The sequence below is a fragment of the Dermacentor variabilis genome, chromosome 9, assembly GCF_050947875.1.
Source record: "Dermacentor variabilis isolate Ectoservices chromosome 9, ASM5094787v1, whole genome shotgun sequence".
In the NCBI taxonomy this organism is placed as follows: Eukaryota; Metazoa; Arthropoda; class Arachnida; order Ixodida; family Ixodidae; genus Dermacentor; species Dermacentor variabilis.
This window is the reverse complement of record NC_134576.1, coordinates 25898560-25913593: the sequence shown is the minus strand read 5'-3', so window position 1 is coordinate 25913593 and position 15034 is coordinate 25898560. Positions and strand designations below refer to the sequence as shown.

Below are 15034 nucleotides of genomic sequence, written 5' to 3'. Positions count from 1 at the left end.
TGGTTAGATCACGCAGAGACCCGGATAAATTTTAAATCATTTTAATGCGTTAGCATTCTCAGGGTATTTCACGGACATTCCAGAGGCTAACGATCTGTCTGTCAATGTTTGTATGTCTGTATGTTTTTTTTTTCTAACCGTTTTCCCGCCAACCTGTGTCATTGTTGTTGGGTTAGCAGTAAGTACGGTTTGGGACATATTTTTCGACTTTATTCTATTTGCATGCCACTGCCTGATGTACTTTTGGGAGATGAGAGCTTTTTCGAGCCGTGATACAGCGGACTCTTCCCCATCCGCTCAACCATGTGACCTAGCACGTCTGGAACACAAAGACGATTTTAAAGAGTCAAAAGGCGATCCCGCACGGTATTAACGCAGCAAGCTGGGCGAGTTAGTGACTGAACCTATTCCTAGCGGTGACCAGCGCAACCCGGACAAAGGACAAAGCAAAGTGGACAATACGAGCTCGTATCGTCCACTTCCTTTTGTCCTTCGCCCGGGTTGCGCTGGCACCGCTAGGAATTTGTTCAGTCCCTAACTCAAGCTCTCTGCGTCCACTTCCTTTTGTCCTTCGTCCGGGTTGCGCTGCCGCGCCTAGCAATATATCATGTGCGGTAGCTACGCCTACTACTTCGCACAGCAAAGCAACGTCTGCGACGGCTGCGCCTCCCACTAAGCGGAGTTCAGCGCCTTCTCTGTTACGTGCCGTTCCCGCCGGGGCGAAATTCGGCTGCTACAAAAAACGATTGCCACACTAAATAAACTGTCTTCCTTTCTTTTTTTTACGTTAGTTACACGACGTCCTATTTTCCCAGGGTCGCGTGTTTGCTCTTTGTTGACTGACAATTATATAAACAAATGACGTCACTGCAACTTCTCGGGAAAGACCTTGCGTTTGGACACGCCTCAGCATATGAGAGGGGTTGCTCCCCTTAATTGCCCGTGCTCGAATTTCAGAGTAAAAAAGGTGCACTCCAGTGTCCAAAATATAGCTGTTTAAAAGTGGACTAATACTAGGATGTTTGTTGACAATCCTAGCTTCTTCGAACAGAACGACGGCTCATATGATGCACCCCAATATGGACTTCACTACGAATCTCACTAAATCCGCTACACAATGCACATACAAGATTTCTGAAGTATATGCATCAAGTACTTCTAAGCGCGGCGCGTTCGTGAACATCCGGAGCCGACATTATGCAATTTTGACTCAATATGTATTCACACACACTGCGTGTACATCACATGCGTAAAGTCAACTCAGAAAGCTCAAGCTCTAAAGGAAAGAATCACACTGTGAACCAATCGTCTGCTCCAGATACTAGCTCCAGACTACACTTTGAGCCTGTAATTTGGTAATATGAACAAATCACTTAAGTGCCCGAAGGTGAACGTCCGGATCGTTGGTGGTGGCGCCACTACTTAGCATTGCTGCGTATACTTTTAGATCTTTGTGCTTGTCAATATTGATTCACACTAGTCTACTTTCTTGAATGTGTGGATTAATTTTGAGCACAACGCATATGAAGGTCTCAGTTTGGTCCGTGTATACGCCGAATTGTCCACACAACAATACTTCCCAAAAAGAACTGTTGTTTGTAATGGCGGTGTTCGTTTTAACTGAAGGTAAGTAAAGGTGTTTTCATTTCTTCTGTTGAATTCATGCCATTTTAAACAATCTCATGTCATTTATATATGCGAAAGGAAATATCCGGAGGCGTAATGCTTCCACCACCTCCAGTTGGACCTCATTTAACTCCGCCTACCAACAGAAAAAGAAAGCAAATGCACCAGGACTAAGTATTCCGCACATAGAAGTATTCGCGTTTCTGGGGCGAAGCGCACTCCGCTCGCGAGGAGTTTGCGATGTGCAAAGAGCCGCGGCCTGACAAGGGCTTCGTGACAAACGCTGCTCTTTGGGAATTCCTGCCCTGCTGGCAATCGTGTCTGCGCTCTAAGAAATCCCGCTACTTGCAGTAGTCGTCCGGGCCAATGGGAAGGCGGGTGGCACACACACGTTGAGATAGAGAGAGAGAGAGACAGAAAGAGAGAAAGAGACAGCGAATGATATGCTGCGCAACAGGGCCACACGGGGATTTCCTAGAGGGCAGATTGGAGCCGAAGATCGCTCACGTTTACTTCGGAGTAGAATATGTCGATGAAGCTGCCCAGCACAATTATGAAGTCGAACACGTTCCACGCGTCGCCGAAGTAGTTCTGCATAAAGAAAGGGGAGGAACAGGCAGAAAGAAACGAAAGAACACGTGAAAACCACGCACAAGATATTTACAAGCAATCATGTTACCATCCACAGGTCGCTTTTGACTCCTGGGGACTCCATGAATGTATATATGCTGACCAATGATATACCCTTAAGACAAGCTCATCAAGCTCACGGTCACTTATGGCCTGGATTGTGTTTATTTGGGCGGGTTGGTACATGGCTTGTCCCGAAAAAAAAAGAACAAACAGCCCAAAAACCGGACACAAGGATCAAGAACTGTTGTTTCGTTCTGTTCGGCGCTTCGTTGTGTTGTTCAGCGCTATTTTTCAGTGTGCCGTTCAGCGCTATCTTTCAGAACAAGTCACACATATGCTCACCTGTAACCTACAAAATTTAGCGCCAAGCCATCTCAGGCACTGGCCAGTGACCTCGCTCTGTCTTACCTTCAATATTAGTAAGCTATGATTTACTTTCGACTGAACCGGCAGCCAGCATGACATTACCACTTTAGTTGCATTACCGTTGTTTCAAAGGAATTTGCAGTTTTAACCTTCCAAAAGACTGAAAAGTTCGGTCTTGCACAAGAAATAAGAGAATACAAAAGTAAGTATAATGACTATACTGCAGTAAACTTAGCTGCACAGTTATTTGCGCGTCAGGTAGAGAAAGATTCCGAAAACGAGGATATATTTTATTGTGAATTTCGACACGCCAGATTTCCTTCTCGTATTACTTTCAACTACTTTAGTTTCCAAAGGTGTGAGCGGTGCTTTCTTGCAGTTACAAAACGTGTGTGATTTGTATATTCCATTACCCCAGAATTGGTGCATGTATTATTTACAACATTGTATTATATGCACGACTTTCCGGTACCACAGTGTTGCAAGTATAGAAGGATGGTGAATCACACATACCATAGACGGAACAGTCATCACTTCGAAAAAGAGCGAACTAACAGGAAAACAATTTTCATGTGCTCAGGTGAATAACTTTAGTCAGAAAATTGTGGCCTATCTCCGGTTGTATGTTTCTGTACGCAGGCAACTGTTAGCATTCCTTTGAATTGCCTTTTCATAAATTGTTGACAGTGACTCACTTTTTGATACCTTTCTCCCCTAATCAGTGGTTTATTTTTTTATGGCATGATGCGAACTCAGGTGTTCTTCACGTACGGCTGCCACGTCTGACTCATATTTTGTGAAAGTGGCAAGTCTAAGGCTAGTCTAGGAGACCAGTTCACATATTTCATCTGGCTAGTCCATTTCATGCAGTCATGTTATTCAAGTTTGAATAGATTTAGAAACAGAAACTTCCGTGTACAATTTATAGAGCAAAACAGGAAATGGCTTCCGTGGCCGGTGGTCCCGTCAAGGCTCATTTATAGGCTGCTTAGTTCCTTTGATACAAGCGGTCACAATATACTATTGCAAAATTTAATCCGCTGACTTATACTTGAAACATGATACAAATATGAGGCAAGGTAATAAGAGAATATTTGCTAAGAAAGTGCCTAGTCTTAGGCCAAATGCAAAGCAAGCTTGCGGCCTCCTCTCTACAGTGACTCCTATGTGCTGGATTTCCGCAAGGTACATTGTAAAAGACCTGACCCAAAATTCCAAGTGTACGCAAAGTTATGCGCTGGAGCATGGCAGTTAAAAGTGATAAATGAGAAATTTACGTGGTGATGAACATACATAAAACATCATGCAAATGCATTGTGTAGAACACCCGAAAATAAACACACTTGAAGTACGACCACTTAAGAGGAAGCTTTAGGTTGGGCCTACTCCGATGCCGCCTATTAAAATTCAGGATGTTTCATGTAACTTGAGCGAAAGTTTAAAAATATGCGAATGCCACGTAGCTGCACCAAACCAAGGTAATGTCGTTTGCTGTTGCTTGGAGATACTCAGATTATTTTTCTATTCCGCCTAATTAGATAATTATTCTTAGTTGTTTAATCAACTTGTCATATATTTTATTTAGATGAAAAGTGTCGATGAGAAAATTGTAGAGTAACATGAAAAACTCCCGATACAGATTTCTGTTGCTGAATATGTGCGACATAAAAGTCTTTTTCCGAGCATGCAAGAAACCCGCGAATACAAGCAATGTGCCCCGAGCGGTCTGTTGCGCGGAAATTTTGCGTGCCTTCTGATCAAGTTGAACATCAGAGCCTCGGAGGTGCAGACAGACGGGAAATAGGAATGCATTCATTCTATGTTACAGAACCCACGTTCCTCGTGCTCAACATCTATCGGGAACTTTGCTATTCTGAGCGAGATTTGATTCCCAGTTAAGTGTAGACTGCATTATTGCTCGAACGTCGTGTTACTATATAAATACAAAACCAGCATAGAAATGGAAATAGACACAACGCAAGAAACACTGTCAACCGCAAATCTTTATGTTGGAATCTACGAGCTGATATGTGACGTATGTGCCAAATCAGAGTAAACCTTACAAGCTTAAAATCATATTCTGTAAACTTAGATTCGGTAAGGGTGAGCCGACCACGTGATTAAAAGTTGGGAGCTATTCGAATACTCGTACGGTTCTTGAAACTCTCAATACAGAGTCGCCCTCGAGTCGATGCTAAACCCGTATTTCACTAAACATTACTCTAATGACTCACCTTGAACCTGAAGGCCACAATTTTTAGAACGAACTCGAGGGCAAAAACGGCGGTGAAAATCATGTTCATGACATCCAGTGCGTACGTGTAGGAATCGGGTTGGCCGTAGAACTGCAAAAAAAAAAAACAATCTGTAAGTTGTGGGCGGGCAGAAAGGGCATCGTTGACAAGAGTAAAATGACATGGTGGGCAATGAATGGTGGGGTAAAAGCGAATATAACGCGAAAACACGACATTCTTATTTTGCGTTTAGTTACACGGATACACTTATGAAGCGTTTGCAGGATTACTTTCTTCTAACACAATCATCTGCATTCAACATAGTGGCTCTGTTTGTTCAAGATGTACAGCGAACAAAGTGTCTTTTCGAGTTACTCAGATTTTGCGAAATGCTAATCATTAGCTCCAACGTGGCGTATGATGTCAGACGATTCGCTGGACTTTCGCTAACTGGCATGTGGCGATGCGTTCCAGTTGAGCTTTAAGAAACCGTGAGCTGTCGATGTGGCAGCATAAATAAAGACTTGGCGAGTTATTATTCAATGATTATGATCTACTGCACAAGAAATAAACAAGAAAAAGAATGACAAAGTCTGAAATGAGAGCTGCATGAGAACACCAGTAAAGAAAGCATCAGAAACATGAAAGTGCACGACGACAAAGCGGAAAGGAGAAAAAGAAAGATCGTGTAACTATACAACCCATCCAAGCAGAAGACAGGCGACGATGTAAAGAAAGTTCGTCATACCATTAAGCCACATTAAAGAGTTTTATACCAAGCTTGTAAGAAAGTGGTTGCCAAGCAAAAGAAAATAAACGAAAGAAACTGTCACAGGCAACATGGTGACACTTCACTCTGACAACTACTCCCTAATGGCCGACGTAGTTTTGACCCGGGGCCAATTAGCTAAACCAGTGCGAAAACTAGGAAGCAAATAAATATAAGGTGTTCCATTTATACTAGTAATGAAAGACAGAATCAGGAGTATGCGCTAAGTTCCCTACTATATACCAAGAAAGTGATTTCAATAAGTGGCTTGCCCTGAGGGAAGCGGTGAAAGAGTCGGCTTTTGTTGTCAAGTTCGCTTAACTGCGTCCATAACAGACACATCATATAAAACAGACAAGCTGCCGAGCTTTAAGTGGCTTACTGTATGTAACAGCTTGTGCAGAAATCACGTAGGTATGTAAAAATATTAAATATCCGCACCGTATAAACTACATTATACGGGCATTATAAATACAGCTACTGACAATAGCTAATCCGGTTAAGGTTTAGATCAGGTTATTTTGTCACAGTGAATGCCGCAAGCCCTGATCGCTTAAAAGTTTGTCTGCTGCATGGTGGAGCTTCGAAATAAATGGACAGGCCTAAATAGCATACAATGTAGTAGGTGTCGGCAACAAGCAAGTAATAATGCGAGAAGTCTTACCTAGTTCAGAAGCCAGAATGGACAAGAAGCAACAAGTTGAATTTTCTATAGCGTACGCCAATCTCGTCCAAGAGTGAGTTAACGCACACACGCCCAGAAAATATTGCGGGGCGCGCGAGCGCGTGGCGAAATAAAACCCCTTAAACTTCGTAAAGTAGCGCCACGCTTTGAAGAAGGTCGCTTCCTCCTCGCGCGCTCTGGCCGAGGCCGACGCCGCGTCGCTATTGGCCTAATAGCATCACGTGGGCCCTCGCGCCATGCTTTAACTCCATTTTTGTTAGAGTAGCGTCTACGGAGTTGTGAGGAGCGCATGTTGGTGCCGTTGCTACGCTCGAGCAGCGTAGGCGACGCCACGGTCGACGAGGGAGCGTGAAAGAGAGGAGAAACGAGGATGAGTGAAGGCGGAGGAGAAGAGTGCAACTACTATGGTGGCTAGAAGGGATATCACTACTTTACGAAGTTTAATGGCTTTTATGGGGAAACAGCCCTGCGCGCCGCCTAGCGGCGCACCCCTGTTGTCGAAACCGACGCCTGCGCGCATGCGCGTCTCTCCAGAAATGCAAGCGTGCATGTTTGCAGGGTTTCTCTTTGCGCGCCGGCGATATCCGAATGCAGCCGCAAGGTGCCCATCTTGCGATTGGCGCTGCGACGGCTTCGACGGTTTCGACGGGCAAAAAAGAAAGCTATGTGAAGCGTGAGTTTGGGCGCGTCACTGCGGCCGGTTTTTATCGAGTCACGAGCGCAGACAAATAGGGCCCGGTGAAGAGCGCAACAAGTCATTTGCTTTTTTTTTTCTGCACTGCGTCTTTTCGTGGCCACTCTTCGTTGTTTCTTTCATTTTACGAACGGGGCGTTCTCCCGCAGAAGAGCGTGGCAGAAAACGCGCTCTATAGAAGGAGACAGGGAAGAGTAAAGTTAACTCTGGATTTCCGTTATAAAAACGAAGTTTTGCCCGTCGAAGCCGTCACAACGCCAATCGCAAGAAGGGCACCTCATGACTACATTCGGATATCGCCGGCGCTCTAGGAGAAACCCTGCAAACATGGACGTTTGCAGTACTGGAGGGACGCGCATGCGCGCAGGCTTCGGTCTCTACAACGGGGGTGCCCCGCTAGACGGCGCGCAAGGCCGTTTCGCCACGCGCTCGCGCACCCCGCGATATTTTGCGGGCGAGTGTACATGTTACGTGTGAGCAATGTACGTAATAAACTTTATCGCCTAGGGTAGTGAAACGAACGGCGAGTCACCGCGGAGTATCTATAGGACGCGAACCGCATTTGAGGCTTTGCCTCCCCACCGCAGGTAGCATAGGCACGCATGAGGTCTTTCATCTAGGCGAGGACGGTCAGTTCATTAAGAATATACCGGCTACACTGCAAGTTCCAAAAAAAAGGAAGGGTATACAAGGGAGATTTGAAATCTCTCATAACTAATGTATGATGAGGTATGTCCAGTAGAGCTCTCTTATCAGGCGCCGCACGATTTTCGGCGTCCGCATGCGAGATACGCCGGCATATGCAGACGCACTGCCTTGAAGTAGAAGCGGCTAAAAATCGTGACGTTTACATAAATGCAACCTCGAAGTTCAAGTATTAATGACACGTTTGCCACTTGCCACATGCTTCCAGGTGCACTAACCATGCAGAGTAGATCCATGTAATTACATTTGTGTTGGTTACTGCTGTACGTATTACGGTGAGAAAAAAGTTGCTGTGGCTGAACGCGGTTAAACCAAGTTTCTCCAGCGATAGCAAGGTTTTGCTTGCTTTGGAAAATGACACAGACGTTGCTCAGCGCCAGAGCAGCAGCGAGCACATTGACCTTCATACTGCGTCTAACTTCAACGCGAACTAAGCGTCGAAAGCACAGCGCATGCGAAGCTATTAGCGCTCGGCGCACTCTGTACGCATTGCAGATCACTTTAAAGATGAGACCCGCGCGACCGCGCACTTTGTCCACATCGCAGATCGCTTTCAAGATACGGGCACCCACGCGGCGTACGCAGCAGCCGCCGGTAATCGCAGGTTAAGTCCCAGTTTGACCTTGGCTGAGCTTGAATGTCCGATTTACGGAACCAGGCGTTTTCTGGGTTTGAACGTGTGGCAGAGCTAGCGCTCCAAAACGATAGCGCTTCTCTAACTGAGAGCGTTCTTAGCTCCTAAGTCATAGAAGCACTGTTGGAAACAAGCGCCTTGGCCAAACTCTGCCTCAAAATAAGTTTGTGACCGAGTGCAACTCACAACTGTCATCTAGTCATTGACATAGCCAGGAAAATCCATTCGTCCTTAAGTGACGAGTTCCTCCACGACAGAGAATCATCCGCTCAATCTTGAGTGCAGTATCGAGCGATGACAAGGCGTCAGAACAATTATCGTAGCTCCCACTCACCTGAAACATTATTCGGACGCTAGTACATTCGCGGTAGATCTTCTAGGATAGGTTTGCACTGGCAGACGCTATTGCAGCCGGAACTAGCTGCTGAAACTTCCTAGAGATATCATGATAAAAGCAGCAGTGGTACACCTTTCATAGTTCGGTCATCTCTAACAGAATATCGCTACGAAGTCCAAGTTACAAGTGTTCGCATTTCCTCTTTTTAATATGCATAATAATCATCCATAATCCTTTCACACGACTAGGCTTGCCAATAAATGTCTTTTAGTATGCAAATTTAGCCACCCAAATACCACCCATAGCTACCTGCTTGTACGTACGGTACAAAAATAAGAGGTGCCGCAAATGGCGACATTCTATGTTCCTTATTTCTAGCTTAGTTATTCGCTGCTTCTGTGGATCATCTGCGGCAGGTCTGCGAGATAGGAGTGCAGAACGACATTGCGAAGGTGAACGTACGTCACTGCACCAGTCACGAGCCTGCTTTCTGTTAATGCAAGGAAATCATAGTAAACCGTGAATTTTCAAATCTCAACACCACAATGAAACAGCACTAAACGATGTTGTGGAAATATCATGTAGCATTAGTCGACACTTATAGATGAACAGTCTAAAGGCTTGAAACAAATGTAAGTAGAACTGTAATGGTGTGTAAGTAGAATTGTTCAATCGAATCTTCACTGTAAAGTCTCGACAAGCACATTCTTCAGGCTTCCCGAAGACATTATAGCAGTTTAAGATGGCAAATAATTCACACTCCCCAAGCGAAACTTATGAGTAGCGTTAGTGAAGCCAGCATGCTAACAATGAAGCGAAAAGCCACGAGACATGGGGCGTGTTCTCACCTTCATGGCAAGGGTGAGTGTATTGGTCATGATGAGCACGAAGAGCGCGTACTCAAAATACTGGGACGTGACGAACCACCACATCTTGTACTGGAAGCGGGCCTTTGGGATGTAGCGCCGCACGGGTTTCGCTTTGAGGGCGAACTCGATGCAGTTCCTCTGTGTCGCGGGAGAGGGTTGCGAAATGGACGCACCATTAATGATCACTCACTGTCAGTTAGGCACGGTCAAGATGCGCATGTCTAGAGAAAACACTGTCGGATGCAGGCGCGGACCAGCGTCAAATGAGTTCGACGGGCTGGTGGACATTTCCACAGTCGACGTATTTCTATTTCAGTGGGGCATCGTAATCCTTAGCATGAAAGGTTTATGGGGTCTGCGAGGTGACGTTGCGAACTGTCGCTAGTGGCGCCAACAATCTGAACCATCTCCTACGAGAACACGTGGCGGCACCTCCATAACCACAAAAAGTTAACTCACTAAGCATGACGTAACTGCCTCGACAAAGACCGGTCGCCTAATCGAAACATCTGTCAACCTGTATGAGACGTTTCATTATTGTTGACTTTTCCTTGTGCGCTCACTGCGTTCATCAAAAGCTGACCCAACAGAAGGCTAACTCACACCACATAAACAGGCATTGTTTTTCTAACGTTATTCACCACGCCCAAGAGAGACTTTGTAACTTTCTGTAAAGTTTCCTCAATTGAAGTACATGAATTGATATGTCGTGTCCTCAAAGGGCTCGCCGTACAAGCAGGAGCGCGTGTTCGGTTACAGTTTTGTCCACGTGCGCTTGTTCCAACACGACACACAAACTGTCAGCAACAAATTTAGGCTCCAAGAACAAAGGTGCTACAGATTCGAAAATTGCGTACGCCGCATTGAAACAGGGGTAGGCATTTACGAAACAGCTTTATTTATATCGGTAGCCCCTTCGTCATGAAGAGAGTACTTTCCGAAGTGTGTGCACTGGCAGTTGTAGTGGTAGAAAATTATTTTTATACGAGATATGGTTTTTGAAGTGTCATCCTATGCCAAAACGAATGAATATCCCTGCTGCAAATTTTATAAAAGCACGAATTGCCACATATCATCTGAATGAATTTATGTGCAATTATACGAAATGCCGAACTTTGGAGTACCTTGCTGGTAAGTGGTTGTTCTAACTGGCATTCGCTATTTTCGTTGTTCTAGTAGATGACAAAGATATCTAAAATCCTAGTAATTTTTACAAAACATCCTTCTGTTCATGATTGCATTTTCATAAGACTTCGAGAAACCTTCATAACTCATAGATAAATACTACGCGAGTAATTTACAGCCGAAATAACGAAAATTGACCACAATTTTGTAACTCATCTGTGGGACCCTCTGAATCCTGGGAAAGCTTGCTTAGTATGAAGAACTTCATATTAACTTAAGCGCCTTCTGTACTTCGACTTCACTAAGTGAGTAAAGATCGAAACCCTCTCTAAAGTTTTTCAAAGTCTCACTTGAAGATATGCAAAATACAGCATAACGAGATAACGGTGTTTACACTTGCCCGAGGGTCTGATTCCTTTCGCCGACTTTTGGGTCCTACAGCTCTGGAGCGATATTCTTCATGACTAGTAAGGCTAAACCTCGAGAATTCAACCCTTACTCTGCTCGAAAGCGAGAGAACAGACGTGCCACTCACTTGGTTCTTATCGAGCTCACAGTTCTTGTACTCCTGCTCGCCTTCGTTCTGAAAGGTCACAATAACGAAGCCGACGAAGATGTTCACCATAAAGAATGCGATGATGATGATGTATACGATGAAGAACACTGCCACTAGAGGCCGATAGTTGTATAATGGGCCGTGGTCTTCCTCATTCGAATCGATGGCCACGTACAGGAGGCTGCAGAGAAAAAGAGCAGCAATACGTGGGACAATTGAAGAACACGTACGCCGTAAAGTGACATAGTAACATGCGTAAGTTTACAATATTTCATTACGCGGTATATTCTCTGCAATGTACTGGCTAACTATGAAATTTGTTATCCTTAACATACATGCGTTTGGATAGTGGATTGGTCAGTATCTCTCGCAAGTTCTTTCAATGTCCAGCCAATTTCTGACGAGATTTTCTCTTTATCGAACGTCTAAACGAGTACACGTGACAGGTGTCGACGCAAATTGTGGGGCAGCGCCTGAAATCGGCTTTTGCGACCGTGAAAAACAAATGCGGCAGGCTTCTGAAACCTTCAAAAATGACAACTAAATTTTCAGCAAAAGAATTGAGCAGATCCAGCGCACATGGTGGAATCTAAGTGAAGCGAAGATGTCGTAATCCAGTTAAATAAATGCTGTAAAACTAAATGAGATGGTGTAAAACTTTCGTACTTGTCGTCCTATGCAACGTGCAATATTCGTGATATATGTGGGCCACAAAAATCACAGCTTTATTGTTATGCAATAGTCTTGTTCTGGACGTCGACAAGGTGCCTAAATGCAGAGGCACACAGTGAGACATCCATTCAGTCATATCACGAGCACGCAGGCGATGACTTATGCTTGGTGAAAAAAAAGTGGTTAGGAGAAACGTGAGAAGAGAGAAAAACGACGCATATGGTAATGTACGCCCCCTGTCACAGTACAGGCATGCGTGTGCACTTAAGGCATCTAATCACCTTGTGCCACAGTGGCACACGCTCTCCAGCAACGGGCACATGTGCACTGGTCGGAGAATGATGTTAAGCCAAATAGAAGAAATTTCAAAGAAACCGTCCAATAGCATGCGCTATACCTTATTACGAAGCCTGTGCGCATTAGGGACGCCTATAATGAGCCGCTAGATGTACATGATCCCCGCCATGATGTATTTGGCCGCACACAGCAGTACTCGCTGTGATTATACTTGTGAGGTCAACCTGCGCTGCTGATAGATGCCGGCGCACATATACTGTCCATATAAACAGGCAGCGAGATAATTGACAGGCGGAAAGACTGACCTGACTGCTGAGGCGAAACCACGCTGGGATGGCAAAGAAAGCTTTCCTTTCACAACTATGGGCGGCAAAGTTACATAGAGACATGTCCCATGCAAACAAACAAAATAAATAAAGCTCACAATGATGGGGGGGAACCACACCTTTCATGGAGACAAGTCTGCCCGATTTGTCGCTTTCATAAGCCTCACCATCACAGCTTCCAGTCTCTGTCATCCATCAAGCTCTCCGCTCTACATACCACACCCCTTTAGAAGGAAGCTACGTATACAAACTGTGCCGAGGAAAGCATATGTCGCCTAGAAAAGACAAGTCCACTTGTCGAAACGTGAGCTCCCGCTTTCACCTTGTTCTCGTTTCGCTCATTGTCTTGAATTTGCATCTCCCGCTTTCCACGTGTTTTCCCATACCGCACTAGTCGTTCGAAAGCAATCTATCCAACTCACGATCGTTTTCCAAACCCACCTTCATTCTTTTTCTTCGTGCAAAGCTAGAATGACTGTAATGACATCCTTCCTCTGCTATTGTTACTTACCCGTCCAGATAAAAGTACATCATCAAAGAAACTGTGTGAGACCAGCCCGCTTCTTATATAAATCATATAAATAGAACTTGAGTGCGGCATTTTCACTGTTAAACCTTTATTTGACGGAAGACGGAGCTCAGCTCGCCAAGCGTGAACTGTAAAAAAGACAAACGACGAGAACAGCTTGTCCAGAGGTTTTCTTGTTTTTCGTGCAAGCCAGAAGACAACTTGAGCTGGTGTGTTTATTCGCGCTTCTTTCAGGTCGTAAAGGTTGATTTTGTCCTCGTTGTAAGTAAGGTCAGATGGCGCAGGTATCTGTTATCTGTTAGCTTGGAGCATAGACAAGCGTGTACAATCAAAGCCACCTTCGTTACGATGTAAAAGAAAAAATCCTATTGAACTTCACCTTGCTGACGAATTATCTGCAGGGTGGTTTTGCTTTATACGATCATCCGAATCATTTTCATGTGATGTTGGGAGCCTACCGTCAATTGCGTGCAATGAAGCCCACCTTCGTTACAGTGTAAAAAACAAGTTCTGTAGTAAAATTCCACTTTCTCAGAGAAATGTAGCGCATGTACTTGCTTATACGATCATCAGAATTACTCGCACAGAATAAAAATTGCTGCTGTTTTTGCAAGTTCCTCTGTTTAACCATCTTTTAAGGGTTTTTAAACAAATAGTGACATGTAGAATTTTCTGTAGAATTTTAGCTCCTGCGGGAATAGTGCGGCTCTTATAGCAGCTAACAGTTGGTGGTCGACCTGAGCGCTGCTTCACAGGCGTTAGCAAAATGTCAATGCAGATGGCGTAACCCTCTGAGTATTTAGAAAAATATCATGTTAAAAAATTGAAAACGCTTTAACTTTGTGTGATTCACGTCTTGTTCGGCATAGCGGGCAGTAACCGATGCTGACGACTCTGGATAAACTTGGCTCGGGGTGTGCTGCCCAAAGTATCAGCACCGGGTATCAGCCGTCGTGACGCGGCAGCCGCGGCCGACACTCGCTCCTGGGCGCACCGCGGCGAGACGCCGCAGCCGCAAACCGAGGCAGTACTCACTCGGGCCACCCTTCGAAAGTGGACACGGTAAAGAGCGTCAGCATGGCCTTGAGGACGTCGTCAAAATGGAAGTTGTTCTGTTCCCACATCCGGCTCTCCTCGGACGGTCGCGTTATATCGCCCTCGGCGTACACGATGAACTTTCCCCTGCGCCATGGCAGCGAAAGAAAGTAAGACACACTGCAAGCGAGATGCTACTCCTCGCCGTTAAGTGTTTATGAGAGTTGCGTTAACAGTGATACACTAAGAAAGGTTTAGCGCACTTTGTTTCCCTTCTTTATTCATTAATTGGACACACCTTCGGGAGACATGAATAAAGGCAGAAGATTGGCCTAAAAGTTTCATGCCACCCTCGAAGTGCAACAGAAAACATTAACCGACTACAGTAAGATAATAAAAAACTCAAACTATATATTTATGTTCTCAAAATATTTGCACCATTAGTAATGCAGAAATTTAAGAATATGTACCAATACAAAACATCATTAAATCGTTACATAAGTTTAGGGACGACAGGATAAAAGCTGCATAACAGCTTCATTGGAACCACCGCAGCAACGCAAGGCAAGGCACAATATACGTATTAAATTTAGAAATCACTTAAACTGCGAATAATGCAATAATTTAAGAAGCATACGCATCTTAAGAAGAATATATATTGGTGTCACACTTCCTTTAACTCTGGTAAACGTACTTCTCCCTTCTAAACATAAGAGAAAAATCCAAGTAAACACTGCATGTACTCAAAATAACTTGTTCTTGGGCTAGTTCATGCTTTGTGAAGCTGCTGTAGCATAAGTTTTTGTGTCTGTTTCATTGGCGCCACAATGGCTTCACTACAAGTACTTATGTAATAAGGGCAGTAATCTCCTGATGCAAACAAATACCACTGGATCACACAGATTTCACGGCACCAAAAATATTGTTCCTATAGTGAGTTCT

The 15034-nt window shown here is 44.7% G+C and overlaps 1 protein-coding gene across 4 annotated transcripts in view; it reads right to left on the bottom strand.

The window, feature by feature from the left end:
* Positions 1-15034, bottom strand: part of LOC142592560 (muscle calcium channel subunit alpha-1-like) — a 370570-nt gene that overhangs the window by 95949 nt on the left and 259587 nt on the right. For 3 of the 4 annotated variants that reach the window (XM_075704077.1, XM_075704074.1, XM_075704078.1), the window contains exons 27-31: positions 14093-14239; positions 11213-11414; positions 9532-9690; positions 4860-4970; positions 2134-2217 (exon numbers count right to left, since the gene is read on the bottom strand). In XM_075704077.1, coding sequence (XP_075560192.1) covers positions 2134-2217; positions 4860-4970; positions 9532-9690; positions 11213-11414; positions 14093-14239 — 703 coding nt within the window. The remainder of the gene's footprint in view (positions 1-2133; positions 2218-4859; positions 4971-9531; positions 9691-11212; positions 11415-14092; positions 14240-15034) is intronic. The other variant, XM_075704075.1, reaches the window with a different exon arrangement.